The sequence below is a fragment of the Schistocerca serialis genome, chromosome 9, assembly GCF_023864345.2.
Source record: "Schistocerca serialis cubense isolate TAMUIC-IGC-003099 chromosome 9, iqSchSeri2.2, whole genome shotgun sequence".
Taxonomy (NCBI): domain Eukaryota; kingdom Metazoa; phylum Arthropoda; class Insecta; order Orthoptera; family Acrididae; genus Schistocerca; species Schistocerca serialis.
Genome location: NC_064646.1, coordinates 351,850,204 through 351,873,041, shown reverse-complemented (window position 1 = coordinate 351,873,041; position 22,838 = coordinate 351,850,204). Strand labels below are relative to the sequence as shown.

Below are 22,838 nucleotides of genomic sequence, written 5' to 3'. Positions count from 1 at the left end.
GATAGGGCACCAGAGAAGGTCCATTGTCCATCTGGTGAACTTGGTCGCCAAGACATCAACGTGACTTCATTACCGTGCCTTTCACGATGCATTTTGACACGCACTGTTATCCTCCTGGAAAGTCCCGTCGCAATCAGACACCAAACATGAAGGGGTGCAGGTAGTCAACGATAATGTTCACGTAGTCACCAGCCTTCGATTACTACCGCATCATTCGTGGGAGCCCAGCTGAACGCCCTCCACAGTACAATAGTGCTCCCAACTACATGTATCAGTGGTGCGTCTCATGTTTCGAGCAGTAGTTCTCTTCGATGACAGCATATCCAGATACGGCTGTCGACCTGGTGTAACAAGTAACTTGATCCATCCTACCAGGCGCGCGGGATTAGCCGAGCGGTCTGAGGCGCTGCAGTCATGGACTGTGCGGCTGGTCCTGGCGGAGGTTCAAGTCCTCCCTTGGGCATGGGCGTGTGTGTTTGTCCTTAGGATAATTTAGGTTAAGTAATGTGTAAGCTTAGGGACTGATGACCTTAGCAGTTAAGTCCCATAACATTTCACACACATTTGAACATTTGTTGAACATCCTACCAGGCGACACATTTCCGTTAGTCCACGGCCCAGTCTCGATGATTGTATCGTAACTGACGATGTCGTTGCGGCAACATGGGAGCAGGTGCGAGTCGTCGCCTGTGGGGGAAATCCCACGTTCAGCAATGTGCTCCGAACGGTGCAGTATGTGCATGCGCCAGTATTGCTTTCTGTCGTTGTAGCAGCCACTGATTGTCGCCTGTCCTGCTATACAGAGCACGCAAGCCCCCGAACTCTACCTACTGTGATGAGGTGTGGACGTCCAACAACCTTATTCGTGGTTTCATCGTCCTTCAAGAGCTTTCCGTAGATTCTCACAGTTGCACGCGAACCGGCTTCACCGTACCCAAGAAGCTTGTTCCCAGGCCATTACAATATGTCCTTTGTCAAAGTTACTGATATGAGTGGATTTTCCTAATTGCTGCCCGTATCGCCGCTAGAATGATCCCCCATACCCCTGTGTTCTGCTTATCGCAATTTTCTTGTTGCGTCACATGCCCGCAGTGCCACCAGATGCCACTCGATCTCACGGTGGACAGAAATCATAATTTGTTGGCTCATTAGTGTATGAAACTAAGAAAAGAGTTAATCTATATTCTGTCACTTTTAACTGATGAACTTAGTCTATAAAAACAGAATGAGAAAATGATTTTCTCAGCATGTGGCATTAGACAAATGTAAACTACTTTGCTGCGTAATTATCTCTCTGAGGTGATTTACCTATTCGTACTGACAGCTACAGCTCTTGTTTTGCACATCGGATTATATACCTATTTTACGATTTCCAGCACAGTATTTCGCTTGCTAAACTTGTATTTTCGTAAAAATGGGAGAGGAGAATACTGTGTAAGGTTGCATCCAGTATTGCCACCAAACTGCGTCTTCCGCCCCATTACCAGACATTGAGCCAACAGCATAGCAGAATCAGTACTGTGACGTCAGCTATCACATAAAATCGCAGCAGACTTTCTACAAAAGATTTTTACTATAAACGATGTGTCATATGATTAAATGACTAGAATGTCAAAGTACGTGGAGAGCCCAACTGCAAAAAATTGTCACATCGGTGTCTTGGTAGAACGAAAATTTACAAGACTTGAAGAAAATACATACCAACAGCCTAATTTTATTTAATAATTCTATTTAGCTACCAGTTTCTGTACCTCATTGGCACCATTTTCAAACCTCTCAACGCGAAAACCTAGGTGTCATCTACATCTACATCTACATCCATACTCCGCAAGCCACCTGACGGTGTGTGGCGGAGGGTGCCTTGAGTACCTCTATCGGTTCTCCCTTCTATTGTTCGTGGAAAGAAGGATTGTCGGTATGCTTCTGTGTGGGCTCTAATCTCTCTGATTTTATCCTCATGGTCTCTTCGCGAGATATACGTAGGAGGGAGCAATATACTGCTTGACTCCTCGGTGAAGGTATGTTCTCAAAACTTCAACAAAAGCCCCTACCGAGATACTGAGCGTCTCTCCTGTAGAGTCTTCCACTGGAGTTTATCTATCATCTCCGTAACGCTTTCGCGATTACTAAAATGGTTCAAATGGCTCTGAGCACTATGGGACTCAACTTCTGAGGTCATTAGTCCCCTAGAACTTAGAACTAGTTAAACCTAACTAACCTAAGGACATCACAAACATCCATGCCCGAGGCAGGATTCGAACCTGCGACCGTAGCGGTCTTGCGGTTCCAGACTGCAGCGCCTTTAACCGCACGGCCACTTCGGCCGGCCTTTCGCGATTACTAAATGATCCTGTAACGAATCGCGCTGCTCTCCGTTGGATCTTCTCTATCTCTTCTATCAACCCTATCTGGTACGGATCCCACACTGCTGAGCAGTATTCAATCAGTGGGCGAACAAGCGTACTGTAACCTACTTCCTTTGTTTTCGGATTGCATTTCCTTACGATTCTTCCAATCAATCTCAGTCTGGCATCTGATTTACCGAAGATTAATTTTATATGGTCATTCCATTTTAAATCACTCCTAATGCGTACTCCCAGATAATTTATGGAATTAACTGCTTCCAGTTGCTGACCTGCTATATTGTAGCTAAATGATAAGAGATCTTTCTTTCTATGTATTCGCAGCACATTACACTTCTCTATATTGAGATTCAATTGCCATTCCCTGCACCATGCGTCAATTCCCTGCAGATCCTCCTGCATTTCAGTACAATTTTTCATTGTTACAACCTCTCGATATACCACAGCATCGTCCGCAAAAAGCCTCAGTGAACTTCCGATGTCATCCACAAGGTCATTTATGTATATTGTGAATAGCATCGGTCCTACGACACTCCCCTGCGGTACACCTGAAATCACTCTTACTTCGGAAGACTTCTCTCCATTGAGTATGACATCCTGCTTTCTGTTATCTAGGAACTCTTCAATCCAATCACACAATTGGTCTGATAGTCCATATGTTCTTACTCTGCTCATTAAACGACTGTTTGGATCTGTATCGAACGCCTTGCGGAAGTCAAGAAACACGGCATCTACCTGGGAACCCGTGTCTATGGCCCTCTGAGTCTCGTGGACGAATAGCGTGAGCTGGGTTTCACACAATCGTCTTTTTCGAAACCCATGCTGATTCCTACAGAGTAGATTTCTAGTCTCCAGAAAAGTCATTATACTCGAACATAACACGTGTTCCAAAATACTGCAACTGATCGAAGTTAGAGATATAGGTCTATAGTTCTGCACATCTGTTCGAGGTCCCTTCTTGAAAATGGGGATGACCTGTGCCCTTTTCCAATCCTTTGCAACGCTACGCTCTTCTAGAGACTTACGGTACACCGCTGAAAGAAGAGGGGCAAGTTCCTTCGCGTACTCTGTTTAAAATCGAACTGGTATCCCATCCGGTCCAGCGGCCTTTCCGCTTTTGAGCGATTTTAATTGTTTCTCTATCCCTCTGTCGTCCATCCCGATATCTACCATTTTGTCATCTGTGCGACAATCTAGAGAAGGAACTGCAGTGCAGTCTTCCTCTGTGAAACAGCTTTGGAAAAAGACATTTAGTATTTCGGCCTTTAGTCTGTCATCCTCTGTTTCAGTACCATTTTGGTCACAGAGTGTCTGGACATTTTGTTTTGATCCACCTACCGCTTTGACATAAGACCAAAATTTCTTAGGATTTTCTGCCAAGTCACTACACAGAACTTTACTTTCGAATTCATTGAACGCCTCTAGCATAGCCCTCCTCACACTACATTTCGCTTCGCGTAATTTTTGTTTGTCTGTAAGGTTTTGGCTATGTTTATGTTTGCTGTGAAGTTCCCTTTGCTTCCGCAGCAGTTTTCTAACTCGGTTGTTGTACCACGGTGGCTCTTTTCCATCTCTTACGATCTTGCTTGGCACATACTCATCTAACGCATATTGTACGATGGATTTGAACTTTGTCCACTGATCCTCAACACTATCTGTACTTGAGACAAAACTTTTATGTTGAGCCGTCAGGTACTCTGAAATCTGCTTTTTGTCACTTTTGCTAAACAGAAAAATCTTCCTACCTATTTTAATATTTCTATTTACGGCTGAAATCATCGATGCAGTAACCGCTTTATGATCGCTGATGCCCTGTTCTGCGTTAACTGTTTCAAATACGAGGGCAGTTCAATAAGTAATGCAACACATTTTTTTTCTCGGCCAATTTTGGTTGAAAAAACCGGAAATTTCTTGTGGAATATTTTCAAACATTCCCGCTTCGTCTCGTATAGTTTCATTGACTTCCGACAGGTGGCAGCGCTGTACGGAGCTGTTAAAATGGCGTCTGTAACGGATGTGCGTTGCAAACAACGGGTAGTGATCGAGTTTCTTTTGGCGGAAAACCAGGACATCTCAGATATTCATAGGCGCTTGCAGAATGTCTACGGTGATCTGGCAGTGGACAAAAGCATGGTGAGTCGTTGGGCAAAGCGTGTGTCATCATCGCCGCAAGGTCAAGCAAGACTGTCTGATCTCCCGCGTGCGGGCCGGCCGTGCACAGCTGTGACTCCTGCAATGGTGAAGCGTGCGAACACACTCGTTCGAGATGATCGACGGATCACCATCAAACAACTCAGTGCTCAACTTGACATCTCTGTTGGTAGTGCTGTCACAGTTGTTCACCAGTTGGGATATTCAAAGGTTTGTTCCCGCTGGGTCCCTCGTTGTCTAATCGAACACCATAAAGAGCAAAGGAGAACCATCTGTGCGGAATTGCTTGCTCGTCATGTGGCTGAGGGTGACAATTTCTTGTCAAAGATTGTTACAGGCGATGAAACATGGGTTCATCACTTCGAACCTGAAACAAAACGGCAATCAATGGAGTGGCGCCACACCCACTCCCCTACCAAGAAAAAGTTTAAAGCCATACCCTCAGCCGCTAAAGTCATGGTTACAGTCTTCTGGGACGCTAAAGGGGTTATTCTGTTCGATGTCCTTCCCCATGGTCAAACGATCAACTCTGAAGTGTATTGTGCTACTCTTCGCAAATTGAAGAAACGACTTCAGTGTGTTCGTAGGCACAAAAATCTGAACGAACTTCTCCTTCTTCATGACAACGCAAGATCTCACACAAGTCTTCGCACCCGAGAGGAGCTCACAAAACTTCAGTGGACTATTCTTCCTCATGCACCCTACAGCCCCGATCTCGCACCGTCGGATTTCCATATGTTTGGCCCAATGAAGGACGCAATCCGTGGGAGACACTACGCGGATGATGAAGAAGTTATTGATGCAGTACGACGTTGGCTCCGACATCGACCAGTGGAATGGTACCGTGCAGGCATACAGGCCCTCATTTCAAGGTGGCGTAAGGCCGTAGCATTGAATGGAGATTACGTTGAAAAATAGTGTTGTGTAGCTAAAAGATTGGGGAATAACCTGGTGCATTTCAATGCTGAATAAAACAACCTCTGTTTCAGAAAAAAAATGTGTTGCATTACTTATTGAACTGCCCTCGTAGTTCGGGTCTGTTTGTCACCAGTAGGTCTAATACGTTATCGCCAGGAGTCGGTTCTCTGTTTATCTGCTCAAGGTAGTTTTCAGATAAAGCACTTCAAAAAATTTCACTGGATTCTTTGTCCCTGCCACCCGTTATGAACGTTGGAATCTCCCAGTATATATCCGGCAAATTAAAATTTCCACCCAGAACTATAACATGGTGGGGAAATCTATTCGAAATATTTTCCAAATTATCCTTCAGGTGCTGAGCCACAACAGCTGCTGAGCCAGAGGGCCTATAGAGACATCCAATTACCATGTCTGAGCCTGCTTTAACCGTGACCTTCACCCAAATTATTCCACATTTCGGATCTCCGTCAATTTCCTTCGATACTATTGCACTTCTTATCGCTATAAACACGCCTCCCCCTTCACTGTCCAGCCTGTCTCTGCGGTATACATTCCAATTTGAGTTTAGAATTTCATTACTATTTACATCTGGTTTTAGCCAACTTTCTGTCCCTAGTACTATGTGGGCATTGTGACCGTTTATTAATGAGAGCAGTTCTGGGACGTTTCTATAGATGCTCCTGCAGTTTACTATTAGCACATTAATATTGTTATTCCCTGTTGTATTTTGCCTACTCCTACCTTGCTGCGTCTCAGGAGGCGTCTTGTCGGGCCTAGGGAGGGAATTCTCCAACCCCACATGTGCACTCCACACGTACTCCGCTACCCTTGTCGCCGCTTCCTGCGTGTAGTGCACGCCTGATCTATTCAGGGGGACCCTACATTTCTCCAGCCGATAGCGGACGTCGAGAAATTTTCACCCCAGATCTCCGCAGAATCGTCTGAGCCTCTGGTTTAAGCCTTCCACTCGGCTCCAAACCAGAGGACCGCGATCAGTTCTGGGAACGATGCTACAAATAGTTAGCTCAGATTCCACCCCGCGAGCGAGGCTTTCCACCTTCAGCAACTCCGCCAACCGCCTGTATGAAGTGAGGATGACCTCGTGCCGACATGAGCAACAATTTGCAGTCGGGTGCACCCAGTGCTCTCCATCGTTTGTGTTATTGTAGGTACCATTTTATCCAGCTGATTTCCTTAGAGTCGGCCGCTGTGGCCGAGCGGTTCTAGTCCAGTCCGGAACCGCACTGTTGCTACGGTCGCAGGTTCGAATCCTGCTTCGGGCATGGATGTGTGTGATGTACTTAGGCTAGTTAGGTTTAAGTAGGGGACTGATGATCTCAGATGTCAAGTCCCATAGTGCTCGGAGCCATTTGAACCATTTCCTTAGACTTCTTCTCGGCACACGTGGAACCTTCATATATCTAGCGACAACTACACTGCGCCGGCCGCGGTGGTCTCGCGCTTAAGGCGCTCAGTCCGGAACCGCACTGTTGCTACGGTCGCAGGTTCGAATCCTGCCTCGGGCATGGATGTGTGTGATGTCCTTAGGTCAGTTAGGTTTAAGTAGTTCTAAGTTCTAGGGGACTGATGGCCACAGAAGTTAAGTCCCATAGTGCTCAGAGCCATTTGAACCATTTTTGACAACTACACTGTATGTTGCCGTGGGAGGTGTGAAGAGTCGACGCGTACCGAGAATAAGCCCAAGGAAATCAGTTGGATATAATGGTCCCTACAATAACACAAACGACTGGATGATTTTCCGATTTTCGTGTCTAGAAGCCCGAAGATGGTGCCAATGACACACTGAAACTGCAAGCAAAATAAAATTATTAAATAGAATTACAGTTGTTGGTATCTATCTTCTCCACGTCTTCGACCAGCCGCAGACCCATTCCGTCACACAAGATGAAATTACAGAAAATTTACAAGCGTTAGCAACAAGCCACACTACGCACGTCGTTGTATACTGTTATTTGTACAAGAACGTTCATGTGCATCTTGAACAATGTACAGAATTTTAAGGATTTTCTTGTTGCACAGTGTATCTATCATAAATTGCTATATTTAAATGGATCTCTTTGGTTTGAACCTTTGTGTTGAGTAGTGATCTGAATTAACAACTCCCTTCTGTGCACTGACTTTTTGAATCTCGCGCATGTTCTTTGTAGAAACTGCCGCATGATGGATATGGATTCCCGCTAATGATGGATTAGGTGACCTCCAAGTTTTCTTTTTGTGTAGGGGTCTCGTATCTTTCGTAGACGTAAGACTCAGCACAAATCATGTACAGAAGCTTATTCGACGTTCTCCATTCTTATTTGTCCATGAAATCCTACTATTGATTTGTATTTCTTCTCCATGCCAACCTGTGCATTAAAATCACCTAAGAAGATTTTTGCACAGTGTTTGGAGATCTTGTTTGTAGTTTTCTCCAGTGTTTCTCAAAAGTCTTCTACTTTCTATCTTTCTTGTTATCACTTTTAGTGCGAGCATGAGCACCTATTAAGGCGTATGATTTGGCGCTGATTCCACTGTAAGGACTGAGATTTTTTCACTTGAGGATGTAAAGTTGATAACTGAATATAAAATCGTTTTCCTTAGTGCACAGGCAGTCACAAGAATTGATAACTTGCCTTTCCTTTTTATGGTTGGTTTGCCTTCAAATACCCTAAGGATTTCTGAGTCGAAATGGTTGTCATTTGTATTAGGAGTGCCTAAAAGGTTATATTTCTTGAGACGAAGAGGTTTTGAAACGCTTCGATTCTTCTCTGCGTGATGTTCCCGATCCGCCAGAATCCGATGATCGGAAACAACCGGAAATGCGCCCGGGACATTTGTAGTGCTCGTTCCATCGTGCCAATTTCACAAGTTGAAACTGTGCGTGGGAGCGATCTTTAGGAAAAGATTGCTGAGATGGAGAGGTGCCTCCAGGCGTTCTCCGGCAAACAAGGGGACCATCAGGGCTATTAATCACGGTTACGCGCACGCTCGTATAATTGAGAACTGTGACCTGTAAATTACCTTTACGAGCCGTGTTATATTATCACTAGTGTCAAGGAGGATTGGCGCCAGATATCCGTATGTGTGACGAGCGTTAAGAACTTTCGTTGGATCCTTCGGCTTCCGCATAATCAACAATCACTCGCGTCGTGTCGGTTACGCGTACGGTCATCCAAGTGATATTGTGGACAGATAATCATCTACAAGTTGGTATCAAAACTTACGACTTGGAGTGTAAACAGTGCAACCTTTGATTTCTTATCGTCTCAGAATATGGATGTTCATACCAGACGTAGGACAGTGTTGTGTTTCAACGTTGAGTGGCTCCCCTAAACCCGCTTGCATAATCGATAGATAATTTCAGGAAAGCCAGCAGCAGTGTAGAGCAGAACAGTACGACAGCCGCAGGATTATCAGATACGTGGTGTGGACAGGGCGCACGGTCCAGAAGTGAAGAAACAGTTTAAGGGTCCCCCGCCATTTGTACCCCCGGTCGTGTTACAAGTTTTATGCGTGTCTGCTACCCACAACGCTATCCATATTTCGAGAAAGGGATCGGATCGCAACGCCTAAGATAACGGCTATTACGCTTGCGGTACAGATTTTAATTGTGACGGGGTATTTTATTTTCATTTGTTAGTACAGAATATCATTGAATACTACAGGGTGTTTCAAAAATGACCGGTATATTTGAAACGGCAATAAAAACTAAACGAGCAGCGATAGAAATACACCGTTTGTTGCAATATGCTTGGGACAACAGTACATTTTCAGGCAGACAAACTTTCGAAATTACAGTAGTTACAATTTTCAACAACAGATGGCGCTGCAAGTGATGTGAAAGATATAGAAGACAACGCAGTCTGTGGGTGCGCCATTGTGTACGTCGTCTTTCTGCTGTAAGCGTGTGCTTTTCACAACGTGCAAGTGTGCTGTAGACAACATGGTTTATTCCTTAGAACAGAGGATTTTTCTGGTGTTGGAATTCCACCGCCTACAACACAGTGTTGTTGCAACAAGACGAAGTTTTCAACGGAGGGTTAATGTAACCAAAGGACCGAAAAGCGATACAATAAAGGATCTGTTTGAAAAATTTCAACGGACTGGGAACGTGACGGATGAACGTGCTGGAAAGGTAGGGCGACCGCGTACGGCAACCACAGAGGGCAACGCGCAGCTGGTGCAGCAGGTGATCCAACAGCGGCCTCGGGTTTCCGTTCGCCGTGTTGCAGCTGCGGTCCAAATGACGCCAACGTCCACGTATCGTCTCATGCGCCAGAGTTTACACCTCTATCCATACAAAATTCAAACGCGGCAACCCCTCAGCGCCGCTACCATTGCTGCACGAGAGACATTCGCTAACGATATAGTGCACAGGATTGATGACGGCGATATGCATGTGGGCAGCATTTGGTTTACTGACGAAGCTTATTTTTACCTGGACGGCTTCGTCAATAAACAGAACTGGCGCATATGGGGAACCGAAAAGCCCCATGTTGCAGTCCCATCGTCCCTGCGTCCTCAAAACGTACTGGTCTTGGCCGCCATTTCTTCCAAAGGAATCATTGGCCCATTTTTCAGATCCGAAACGATTACTGCATCACGCTATCTGGACATTCTTCGTGAATTTGTGGCGGTACAAACTGCCTTAGACGACACTGCGAACACCTCGTGGTTTATGCAAGATGGTGCCCGGCCACATCGCACGGCCGACGTCTTTAATTTCCTGAATGAATATTTCGATGATCGTGTGATTGCTTTGGGCTATCCGAAACATACAGGAGGCGGCGTGGATTGGCCTCCCTATTCGCCAGACATGAACCCCTGTGACTTCTTTCTGTGGGGACACTTGAAAGACCAGGTGTACCGCCAGAATCCAGAAACAATCGAACAGCTGAAGCAGTACATCTCATCTGCATGTGAAGCCATTCCGCCAGACACGTTGTCAAAGGTTTCGGGTAATTTCATTCAGAGACTACGCCATATTATTGCTACGCATGGTGGATATGTGGAAAATATCGTACTATAGAGTTTCCCAGACCGCAGCGCCATCTGTTGTTGAAAATTGTAACTACTGTAATTTCGAAAGTTTGTCTGCCTGAAAATGTACTGTTGTCCCAAGCATATTGCAACAAACGGTGTATTTCTATCGCTGCTCGTTTAGTTTTTATTGCCGTTTCAAATATACTGGTCATTTTTGAAACACCCTGTATATGCAGCTGCGGAATGGTTCCAGAAGCAAATGGAAGTACTCATCCCTGATTTTGACCTCGATTATGCAATCAATTCCGATCAACCCGCCTCACACTACCAGCTGAGGTGTAACACATTGGAAATTTGTGGTGAGTTCCTATGGGACCAAACTGCTGTGATCATCGGTTCAAATGGTTCAAATGGCTCTGAGCGCTATGGGACTCAACTGCTGAGATCATTAGTCCCCTAGAACTTAGAACTAGTTAAACCTAACTAACCTAAGGACATCACAAACATCCATGCCCGAGGCAGGATTCGAACCTGCGACCGTAGCGGTCTTGCGGTTCCAGACTGCAGCGCCTTTAACCGCACGGCCACTTCGGCCGGCGAGATCATCGGTCCCTAGGCTTACACAGTACTTAATCTAACTTATACTAACATGCATGCACGAGGGAGAACTCGATGGGGTGAGCAGCGCGAACCGTGGCAAGGCGCCTAAGGCCGCTAGGCTACCCCGCGCGGCGAATAACAGATCCCTTGAGGAACAGGGAGCGAAACCGTCTTTGTGCAGAAAAAAGACCTGAACAAGATTACTCATTGCTTCAAGCACAGTATACTATAATTGCGCCATGAAAGATATTCCCTTACATTTTCCTATGTACGGAAGAGCCATCCCTGAAATTTGGTCAGATTGTTCAAAGAAGAGTTGAATCATAAATTAAAATATGTGACTGTGACCAGAATGAAATTGGGAAAGTTCACGAAAGTGCTGTACGAAGAGATTTTAAAATCTGTCACTCTTCCTTACGTGGGTCAAGAATAATTTCTTTACATTTTATATACGTGGGGAGGGCAGACTGATCAGACATCTCATGGTCAAATCCTTGCAGATGAAAGAATTATCCCACACAAGTTACTCCACTTTGCCACCGGAATGATGTTTATTTTTACAGGCTGGTCAACATTTTTACGAAAAAATTCAAACTTTCTGAAGAGTAACAGAGAAATATTTTGGAGGGAAAATTCTATAAAAATACATTCTTCAGTTCTACATTAATTTTGTGCACCTGCTTTCACAGGTATGATCAAACACGCGTAGTTCGCATCGAAGTAGATCGAAGAAACAACGATCTTTTTGAATTTAAGTGTGTTTTCCGTTATCGCTTCTGAAAAATCGGTGTGCGTGCTAGGCAATAGCTTTCTTTAAACCTGCATGTTGCTTTATGAATTTTTGGTTCACTTGTTTCTACGACAAATACCATCCAGCAAACGATACCGAGCAAGACGGTTCTGTAATCTCAAGAACATTCGTTGCAATGCTTGATATAGTAATGAAATTACCACCCGAAAATGACTATTTGTGAATAATTTTGAATGACATATACTAATTAATGAAATTATGTACAATGAAATTGAAAAAAAAGGAAAGAAAAATGTCCATAATCAGGGTTGAAAGCGTGTCGCCAGCTTGGTAGCCGTAAATCTTAGCCACTGCTCTACGCTATAGCAGACAACAATAAAATTTCAACATGGATTTTCTTGGAAACTGAGGGCCGTCGCATGAAAAGCCGTTAACCAGATACTGAAGGCAGCTCTGTCTACAACTTACCCATGACTCAAGAAAATACGTGATTAACAGGTCTCATGGTCCCCTTGTAAGTTGTGTGTGGTCCGCGAGAGCTATTTTATTTCGCCCAAGTCTGCCGGCGAGCAGGCGGAGACCCCCCTATCAGCTACCTGGCACGCGCCGCGTGGGAGTCCCCCACCCCTCCTCCCCCCTCCCCCCTCCCCCTCCCCCCCTCCCCCCTCCCCCCTCCCCCCCACGCTACGACAGGGTAACAGCCATCAGTCTCCAGAAAGCGTACAGAATAACATGGAATCACTACAATATACGAGTGATGTCCCGTAATGTGAAACTTCTACATTCCAGCTCAGTTGTCTTGCCTCAAGCTCCACATCCATGAGAAACTACATTTCTAGGAGGCCATCTAAAAATTGATGAAATTGCGAAATAAGAATGAAAAAGTCTAAGAAAAACCTAAGGTCCCACTAATATAAACAGCACAAGTATTAAAGGAAAAACTGAGGACCTACACACAGCACTAGACAAGTTCACTGATACGTAGAAGACGCTTGAAGTTCTTTGGCCTCTCCCACAGAATGGACAACACTAGATTAACAAAAATAACTGCTTGATATATTGAATTCAAAAAAGGTAAAAATTACTTGGTTAGCAGAAATTAAGCAGGACTAACAAGAAATGAATGCCACAGAAGATACTATCAGAGAACGCAAAGTCTTTGGAATTCTAGTTGCAAATCACACATTCCCATTAAAAAGAAAAGAAGTGGACAGTGGAACACAGCGAATTCATAGAGAGATTTTGTGAAGAGACGAAGAAAATGAAGGCGTCAGAAGAAGCTGCCATGTTCAAACGCCCTCTTTAATTGAGCATAACGAAAGGACGAGGATTGATCTACCAATGCTCAAACGTTACGGGAATCTCCGTGACTGTACAAGTGCAGTAAATTGCAATGTTAATCAAATAGGGAAAGACAAATTTAGAGTTCCTTGACTTTCGTAAATAAGTAGTTAGTCTTCACCAAACACTGACCGAAAATTTATCACGTAAGTGTAGTAAGTGACTAGCAGGTAATCATTTCATTATTTCGTTTATTTTGTGAACAGGTTTAGAGCTAACCGCCCATCGTCAGATTTTTTGCTTCCACGTCGTGTTTTGCCGGCTTATCCCGCATCTCTGCAAAAAGATAAGCGCGTAATAGCTTCGGCAATGTATTTTACTTTCCGCTTTCATGACGTCAATGACAGAAGACTTTCACCAGTTGCATGCTGAAACGTTGCTTGACTGCATTTTTGCGTCGTTGCTCTTTGCTAGTGCTTTGCTAGTGCTAGTAGTAATTTTACGAAACATATTTTGGGATTATAGTGTTGTAAACATTTGCATGGCGACAGTGTAAGACCACTAGTAGCTTGAAAGGTGGAAGAATAAAAGAAGTCCCCTAAGTATTCACGCGCTTAATCACTGTGGATATAAATACCACCCCATGGGAAGCCGGCAACATGACCTGGATGGAAACAGTGGCACATTCAGGTATTTAACGTGCTGGGCAACGGGCTCTGACATGAAATTTGAAACTGGTTATGGCACTCAAAATATGCTACGCTTCTACTGTCCTCACGCTAAGGCGGAATCCTCCTTCCATAGATCAAAATAAACATAATAAAAATTCGAATTCTTCTTCGTTGTTTTCTACATGTTTACTGCAGTTAATGTCTCCTGGAAGTCATACGTAATTATGTACGTCGATTATTTACAAACGTTGTGAAATACAATCTCTACCATTCTATAGCTGAGTCACGAATACACCTACTTCATTATTCTGTCTCACAGAGACAACGAAGAACTAAGACAACACCTCAATCCATCTGTGACTCTAGTATTGAACTCCGTGGCTGTAGGTTAAATTAACTAAGAAAATGCAGCAACTAGTCGCTTTTCCATTGAATTTACACATGGAACCACCAAAAACACGACACATTACCACTATTAATACGGTGTATAAAAACCGCCGTCAAGCCGGCCGGGATGACCGAGCGGTTCTAGGCGCTACAGTCTGGAACCGCGCGACCCCTACAGTCGCAGGTTCGAATCCTGCCTCGGGCATGGATGTGTGTGATGTCCTTAGCTTAGTTAGGTTTAAGTAGTTCTATGTTCTAGGAGACTGATGACCTTCGAAGTTAAGTCCCATAGTGCTCAGAGCCATTTGAACCAAGCCAAAAACCGCCGTTAGCATCCGAAACAGCTTTCAGTCGTCTCGGAATGGACAACTAGTGGTCCTGATCGCCTCGGAACACAGCGTCACCATTGTGGAATAAATATTGTACCATGCGATGGACCTGATAACCCAAAATTGTCACATAATCCTTGATGGTAATATGACCTTGCAAAGTAACTATGGGGTCCACGGAATATCACGATATGGCTGCCCAAATCATCACTAAACTTCCACCGTGTTTCACTTTTCGACATAAAGATCAGAAGCTGAAAGTATTATGATACAAGACTCACCGGAGCAAATGACATTCTTCCATTGCTCCAAAGACCAGATTTTATGGTTTCGGCATTTGTATCAATGAAGTGAGGTTTCAGAATTCCAGCTAACCCTGCAATTCCTTGCTTATAGGGCTGCCTTAACGTTGTTTTGGTGTTGATAGGGTCCGAGGGTGCAACATTCAGTTCAGTAGCGACTTTTGCAGCTGTCGTCATCTTCATTTGCGTCACAGCCCTCTTCAATGACCGTCTGTCACGATTGTTCAAAACACATTTTCGTCCGCCTTGAAACTTAGCGGATGATGCTATTGATGGTATTAACAGTGGCCTTAGACTGTTTGCCGATGATGCTGTAGTCTACAGGAAAGTAGTATCACACAAATCAAAGAGGATTTGCAGAAAATAAATGCGTGGTGTAATGACTGGCAGTTATCTCTCAATATTAGCAAGTGTAACCTACTGCGTATAAGAAGGCGAAAATCCCCAGTAACGTAAGAGTACAAAATAAATGCCCAGTTTTTGGAAGCGGTAACGTCCGTCAAGTATCTGGGTGTGACTATTCGAAATAAGCTCAAATGGAATGATCAGATTACACAAGTAATGGGTAATGCGAACTCTAGATTGCGGTTTATTGGTAGAATCCTGAAGCGATGCAGTCCTTCAACAAAGGAAATAGCTTACAGTACGTTAGTTCGTCCAGTCTTGGAGTATTGTTCGTCTGTATGGGACCCTTACCAGTTGGGTCTGATTGAAGAGATTGAGAAGGTCCAAAGAAGAGCGACATTTAGCGACATTTAGCCATCGCGAGACCGTTACAATCTCATAGAAAGTTTGAAGTGGGACACACTTGCAGATACACGGTGCGCTAAACAGAAGGGGCTGCTCACTAAATTCCGAAATCCGATCTTCACCGAGGATGAAGAGCATCCAACTTTCAAATCGCGCAATTATCATGATTCAAAGATAAGGGAAATAAGAACTCGTACTGAGGTGTTCTGTCGTTTTTCCCTCGGGCGATTAGCGAGTGGAACAGAGGGGGGGGGGGGGGGGATATAACTTTGGTGCGAATTGCGCCCTCCGCCACAGAGTGGCTAGCGGAGTATATATGTAGATGTAGATGTTTTCCCGCTTTCTCTGTGTGCCGCATAAATCTTCGATATTGTGCCTCTTGAAACACAAAGCACTTCAGCTGCCTTAGCACCCACATATGAGCACCACCTGTTTGCACGTGTTCGAATTCACATCTCCGACATAATGTACTCACAACTACAGAGAACGCTGTTGTTACTAAGACTGACACGTGCAACATATTGAGGGCGCTGCACATGGGTCATTCGCGGTCGAACATTACAGCGCGCAACATTCAGCCTTGACTAGCACCTGCGTTTGTGTTCAGGCATGCATTTCTTGCGGTTTTTTCATATTTTTCTCCAACCCTCGTAGGTTATTATATGTTTCGGGTTAACACTTCATGCGTCGTAAAATAGCTGTATAATCACGAATATGTCGATTGTATTTTGAATGGAGCAGCCGCCTCTGTTATGAATTCTTTGGCGCCTTGTGATGTTATATGCATATCACATTAATTTTTATAAACACCGGTACACTGTTAGAGTGTGGTATCAGCGATGCGACGATCATATGACCCTGCCTGAGTTACGTACAAAATAACGAAACAATGAGCTACAGTATACAGAATAATGGCAGCTGCAACATTCAAAATGCAACCCATATAAAAATAATAGTGATTAATAAGAACTGTGCTAACTGAAGATGGGTGAAAACAATATACACGTTTTGTGGTACAGCATTTGAAACAAAAATGAGTAGTTGTTTTATTTTCTCAAATGGAGTAAGAAAACGTTTTTTGTTATGGGTACATAGTATTGACTGGGAGGTTGTAGGTGCTAGTATTTAAGTATGTTGAATTTTGAACCGTAATTTGCTTTACCATTCAGATTGCACCGATTTGGCGGAATCTTCCGGTGGCAGAAAATGTTGTTGTAGTCTAACAACAACAAATATAGTCACTGCTATTGTCTCCGGGATTTGGTCCCTGTTCGCAAGCGAGTGTCTCTGAAATTTTTACGCACATAACAAGTGTGCCGGTGGCTGGAATCTATAGATTAGCTGCCGCTTCTTTTGCGTTCTTTTCAAAGGGCAGTTCATTTTGTATTATCAAATATGGTTTTTAGTTTTTGATTACAAATTATGTTTTGTTATTACCTATTTTCCTGTATAAATAATTAATTGGAATAATGAAATCACTTTCATGATAAAAATTTCCAAATACATAATATCGAATGCAACACGTTTTAAATATTAAGGCAACAGGTTCAATAAATACAACAATAAACAAATAAATATAAGATATAATTATACAGGGTGTTACAAAAAGGTACGGCCAAACTTCCAGTAAACATTCCTCACACACAAATAAAGAAAAGATGTTATGTGGACATGTGTCCGGAAACGCTTAATTTCCATGTTAGAGCTCATTTTGGTTTCGTCAGTATGTACTCCAACGTGATCAAATTGTAAATTTTCACAATCAACATGTGTGGACTGACGAGAATCCGCACGAAATTGTGCAATCACGTCATCAACACAGATTTTCTGTGAAGGTTTGGGCAGGAATTGTTGGTGATGTCTTGATCGGGCCCCATGTTCTTCCACCCACGCTCAATGGAGCACGTTATCATGATTTCATACGGGATACTCTACCTGTGCTGCTAGAACATGTGCCTTTACAAGTACGACACAACATGTGGTTCATGCACGATGGAGCTCCTGCACATTTCAGTCGAAGTGTTCGTACGCTTCTCAACAACAGATTCGGTGACCGATGGATTGGTAGAGGCGGACATGGCCTCCACGCTCTCCTGACCTCAACCCTCTCGACTTTCATTTATGGGGGCATTTGAAAGCTCTTGTCTACGCAACCCCGGTACCAAATGTAGAGACTCTTCGTGCTCGTATTGTGGACGGCTGTGATACAATACACCATTCTCCAGGGCTGCATCAGCGCATCAGGGATTCCAAGCGACGGAGGGTGGATGCATGTATCCTCGCTAACGGAGGACATTTTGAACATTTCCTGTAACAAAGTGTTTGAAGTCATTCTGGTACGTTCTGTTGCTGTGTGTTTCCATTCCATGATAAATGTGATTGAAGAGAAGAAATCAAATGATCTCTAACATGGAAAGTAAGCGTTTCCGGACACATGTCCACATAACATATTTTCTTTCTTTGTGTGTGAGGAATGTTTTCTGAAAGTTTGGCCGTACCTTTTTGTAACACCCAATACAGCACATAAGTAAATTCGCTGTTAAAAGTGGCTTCAAGTCTCTTATGAGAAGACATTACATGGACTCCAAACACGCAGATCTCGAATGCGTCACTGCGAAATATGGTAACGTCACCCATGTTCAACACTTCAAGCACATAGGTGAACTTATCGGAAATGCATAAAGCATACACTATCGCTTGTAATACTCACAACAAGAAATCCCTTTCCATAAAATGCAAACTACGCCACTAACAGATAGTCGTTCTATCAGAAACACTCTTCGCAGTTAAGACATCATCATTAACCACGAATATCAAAGCCAACAAGAAAATGGAACGACGAATATTGCAGAAAATATTCAGATCCAACCTCCAAGACGGTATTTGAGCGCGTAAAAGCTTTGAGAAGTTGTATTTTCTGGCAGAACGATTTAGTTTCGTTGCACGCGACAGACGTCTGAAATTTTATTAACATGTAGCACGAATGGGCGACACGATTAAGCATGAAAACCTTCAACATCATTAATACGCATCGAAAAAGCAAAGTTCGATAGCTATCCGAAGCACGAAAAGATTTCACTCGCGACTATATAGACGCGTTACAGACGGAAGATAGACTCTCAGAAGTTCGCAGCCTTGCTGACACAAAGGACTCCGATACAGTAAAACGTGTCGCCGCTAGAACAACAACAGATCCGTGTGACGGGGTGAGTAAATTTTGGGGTAAAACTTTACAAGGGATCATCCAAGCTCTAACTTCGATGTCTAAGTTGTTAACACCTGTCGCAAGAGATCATGGGAAGTTACGATGCCCCAATAAAGTGTGTAGGCCATCTGCTGTCACTAATCTCTATAAACAGTTTAGGAGTCAATACGAACGGCCGTCTTAGATTTTTTGGAGACGATGCTGTCCTTTACCAACGATTAAAGTCATCAGAAAACAAATAATAATTACAAATTGATTTAGATAAGATTCTGAATGGCGCGAAAAGTGGAAACTGATTGTAAATATTGAAACGGGTGAATTCATCCACATAAATTCTAAAAGATACTCGTTAAATTTCGGTTACACGTCAAATTACCCAAACCTAAGGGCTATCAGTTCAACCACATACATATGGATAATAATAATGTACAGCGTAAGCTGGACCGATCACAAAGAAAATTTTGTGGGGAAAGCGAAAAAAATATGCCTACACTACGCTTATCTGTCCTCTTTTGCACTATTGCTGCGCGGTATGGGATCTTTACCATATAGGATTGACCGAGGAAATCGAAAAACTCCAAAGAAGGGCAGCTCATTTCGTATTATTGGGAAATAGTGGAGAGAGTATCACTAATGTCATACGAGAGTGGGGTGGTAAACTTTAAGACAAAGGCGTTTTCCGTTGAGGCGAGATCTTTTCATGAAATTTCAATCGCCGAGTTTCACCTCCGAGTACAAAAATGTTTTGTTGACGCCCTCCTACAAAATGATCATCGTAATAAAAGAACAGAAATCAGAGCTCATAAGGGAGGGAAAGATTTAAGTGTTCGTTTTTTCTGCACGCTGTACGAGAGTGGGACGGTAGAGAAACAGTTTGAAGGTGGTTCGATGGATCCTCTCCCAAGCACTTGACTGTAAACTGCACAGTAGTCATGTAAATTTAAATGTACGAAAGAGGAACAGGTTTTTAAAGATAGAGTTTTTATTTTCTAATTTTGCCGATCTTGGCGATTATCGATATATATACATTGAGTGTGTCCCTCCTATGAATCGTCAGGCGCGTTCTCGCTGGTGTTTCGGCAGATATCTGCAATTTCGTTTTCTAAATGTGTAGCTGGGGTTGGTCCAAACAAATACTGTACATCGCATCTTTCAAACGAAGCCCCGCCTCAGCGGAAAGCGTCGGTTTGTTTCTCATTAACAAACAAAGGTTTTAAAGCGAAATTTTACGTGCCTATTCGATGGAGCGGCTTCAAATTAGTGTGATTTATTCCTCTTATGGACATGTGTTAACAGGGACTGTGAAATACGAAGAATAACCAGCTTTCCAGTAGCGAATGAGCAGCGCTGCTGCATGCCGGTGCTGTCGCTGTTGTAGTACCGGCTATTCTTCGTATTTTACTGTCACTGTTAGGACATATGCTTAAAACGTATATCACATTGCACTAATTTGGGACCGCTCTTTCGAATAGGCACATGAAATTATGCTTTTAAAATAATTTTGTTCGTAATAGAAAACAAACCCCGTTGACGCTGGGCATCGTTTGAAAAATGTGATGTACAGTTTTGCTTTGGGCTGTCTCCAGCTATACACTGCAAAAACGAAATTGCAGGTCTCTGCCGAAACACAAGAGAATATGCGCCTCACGATTCTGCACACCCTGTATATTACCACCGGGCGAGATGACACAAAAATTCCAGTCCTACCATTCTTCTCACTCTATTATACCGGCACGGTAGCTGAAGAAAGAACAACAGAGAGAAAGAATAGAGAAGTATTGGGAACCTAAAGAAAAGGATGATGTTATAAATCAGCTGCTTCACGTGGTCCTGACTTGACTAAATACAAATATAAGTAAATGTGGGATGAGACTAGAGAAGGTAGATGGACTTACTTCTCGTAATCGTAGTCGAGGCAGGCGGTCATGTTTATCGCCAGCTGCTGGTGCAGATGGCAGCACTTGTTGACGCGCACCACTAGCGGCTCGGACGCGCTGCACTGCTCCACAGCCGCCACCACCATCGCCACCAACACAGCGACCACCACCATCTCCGGCGAGCTCCTGCTACTCTGGACCACCGTGCCGCACTTGCTCATCTGTCCGTCTCACTCTTACACCACCACTCCGATCGCACTGTATCAGGTAAAATTCCTCTCTGGCTAACCTTCTTACCTCACTTCGTCAGGAGGTCACTGTCTAGGGAGAAGTAACACGATGAAACACCCTTCCCAAAAAAAAAAAAAAAAAAAAAAAAAAAGAAAACAACAACACGTGTGGAAAATCTTCACTGCAAACTCTAGTCGTGCGAAAAGCTGTGTCTAGCTAAAGAATTCAGACACAGTTTTGATGACTTGTTCACAGCACAGAGCTGTCACCTGCAGAAATATTACTGTCGCGCTAACCGCACTTTCTCCCCCGGCCTAAGCACCGTTACAACGCGTTCGACAGGCACACTGCGTCCCACTGGGTATGTTTACAGTTCAGGCGCGTTCACATGAAGTCCGGCAAGAAACACGCTACGATCGTCGTCGTACTGCATTACTCGCCATTGTAAACAACGATTTTCACACGACGGCATCGGTATGCGGATACCAGTTTTCACATTTTGTTTTCTAAAAGAAAAGTGACTCTCCACGAAATTTCTGTTCTGTCTAGAGTCAGTGAAACGCGAAGTTTAATGACACGTATTCCTACTATCGAAAGCAGATTGTGACACCGCACATCCCCGTGGTGACTGGCTAATTATAGCTGTAACACAGTCCTTAAGAACGGGACGAGCTACAACTTGCTTAGAAAGACAATATCAAACATTGGAATTCATGCATTACAGTTTCACGCTAGGAAACTGAAACCTAATATCGTTCATCAAATGTTTTCCTGAACGAACAAGATAGGATCTGCACAGCCGTAAAAGTGAATTTCATTCGAACTACAATTAATGATTCAAGAACTGTTCTGGATATCAGTGTGAATGATCTGACGTAAATCGCCTTGAATAAAATAAATTTGATAAGTTCAGAGTGTAAATAAACTCGTGAATTAGTTTAATAAAACCTACCCGATCTAGACATAGAACAGATTTATGACTGCAAAAACTCGACCACCTGCGACGTATTTGTTTGAGTTTCCAGCAAAGAAGCTGAGGGAAAGAGACGTAGCAAATTCTCTCTTAAAAGTACGACGGTACTAAGAGTTCCATGTGTCAGTTAACAAAACTCTCAAATGAATCATTCGTAAGGAAATACGGGCGTTTAAGGAACGTTAGACTCCGCCAGAACAGTGGAAGAGATAACAGGAATACTGTCCGTCAGCGATATGAGAACCACAGTTGGAAGCGTCTAGCCTAGAGATGTTACAATGGCTTTCTGCTTGTAGGTTTCAACCCGTTACGCGTTAGCGGTTCCGTTAGTGAAACTGTATGTACGAGTACCACAGCAGAGTTTGTTCTACAGATGAAAGTTCATCTTCTCTATTGTCAATTTCCTAGTCTCGTTCCCACCCGATGGTGTTGCCTGACAGCAGCTTTTTGTGTCATATATCTGTCCTACTATTGTATCGACTTTTGTGAATCGCGAAATACTGAGTAGCCGGTAATGTATTCTTCAGCAACTTTACCCGTCGACGAACGTTTGAACTGCGATACTGCCGCTGCTGGCAACAAAGTTCGAAAACTCTGTAGCGCGACAGAAGACTGACGAAATAACTTTTCTATCTTTTCGCTGATATAGATATGTAAATATGCATTCGAATTCTCAAACGTGTCTGCAGCCTGTGTGATGGCGTTAGCAGCTAAACACACTTGTTACGGTCGTTAGTCACGTCGGTGGAAGGTGAGTAATCCCGGGCTCGGGACGCCGCTGTGCTGCGAGTACGCCCACTCGTTTAGCGAATGGACCGGAGCGGGTAGAGGCGCCTGCTACACGCGAGCGTCTGCAGCCCCTCGCTTCTTGCAGTGGAGGCGCGGCTGCCACAGGCGCACAGCGCGGACCACGGACTGGAGGCGGCTGGCTGGTGCACCGGTGCCCGTCCACCGCCGATGGACTCCCGCCAGCCGAACACAGCCGAGCAGAGCCGACGGCGCACGAGCCTGCCCTGCCGGGAGAAACTCTCGGGGATTCCCAGGTCAGGCCCGCGAGGCCAGCCAG

The 22,838-nt window shown here is 44.0% G+C and overlaps 1 protein-coding gene across 2 annotated transcripts in view; it reads right to left on the bottom strand.

The window, feature by feature from the left end:
• LOC126418977 (probable G-protein coupled receptor Mth-like 1) overlaps positions 1-20,912 on the bottom strand; it is a 382,615-nt gene extending 361,703 nt beyond the window's left edge. For both annotated transcript variants that reach the window (XM_050086023.1, XM_050086024.1), the window contains exon 1: positions 20,587-20,912. In XM_050086023.1, coding sequence (XP_049941980.1) covers positions 20,587-20,789 — 203 coding nt within the window. In that variant the 5' untranslated portion in view covers positions 20,790-20,912. The remainder of the gene's footprint in view (positions 1-20,586) is intronic.
• Between the last annotated feature and the right edge of the window lie 1,926 nt (positions 20,913-22,838).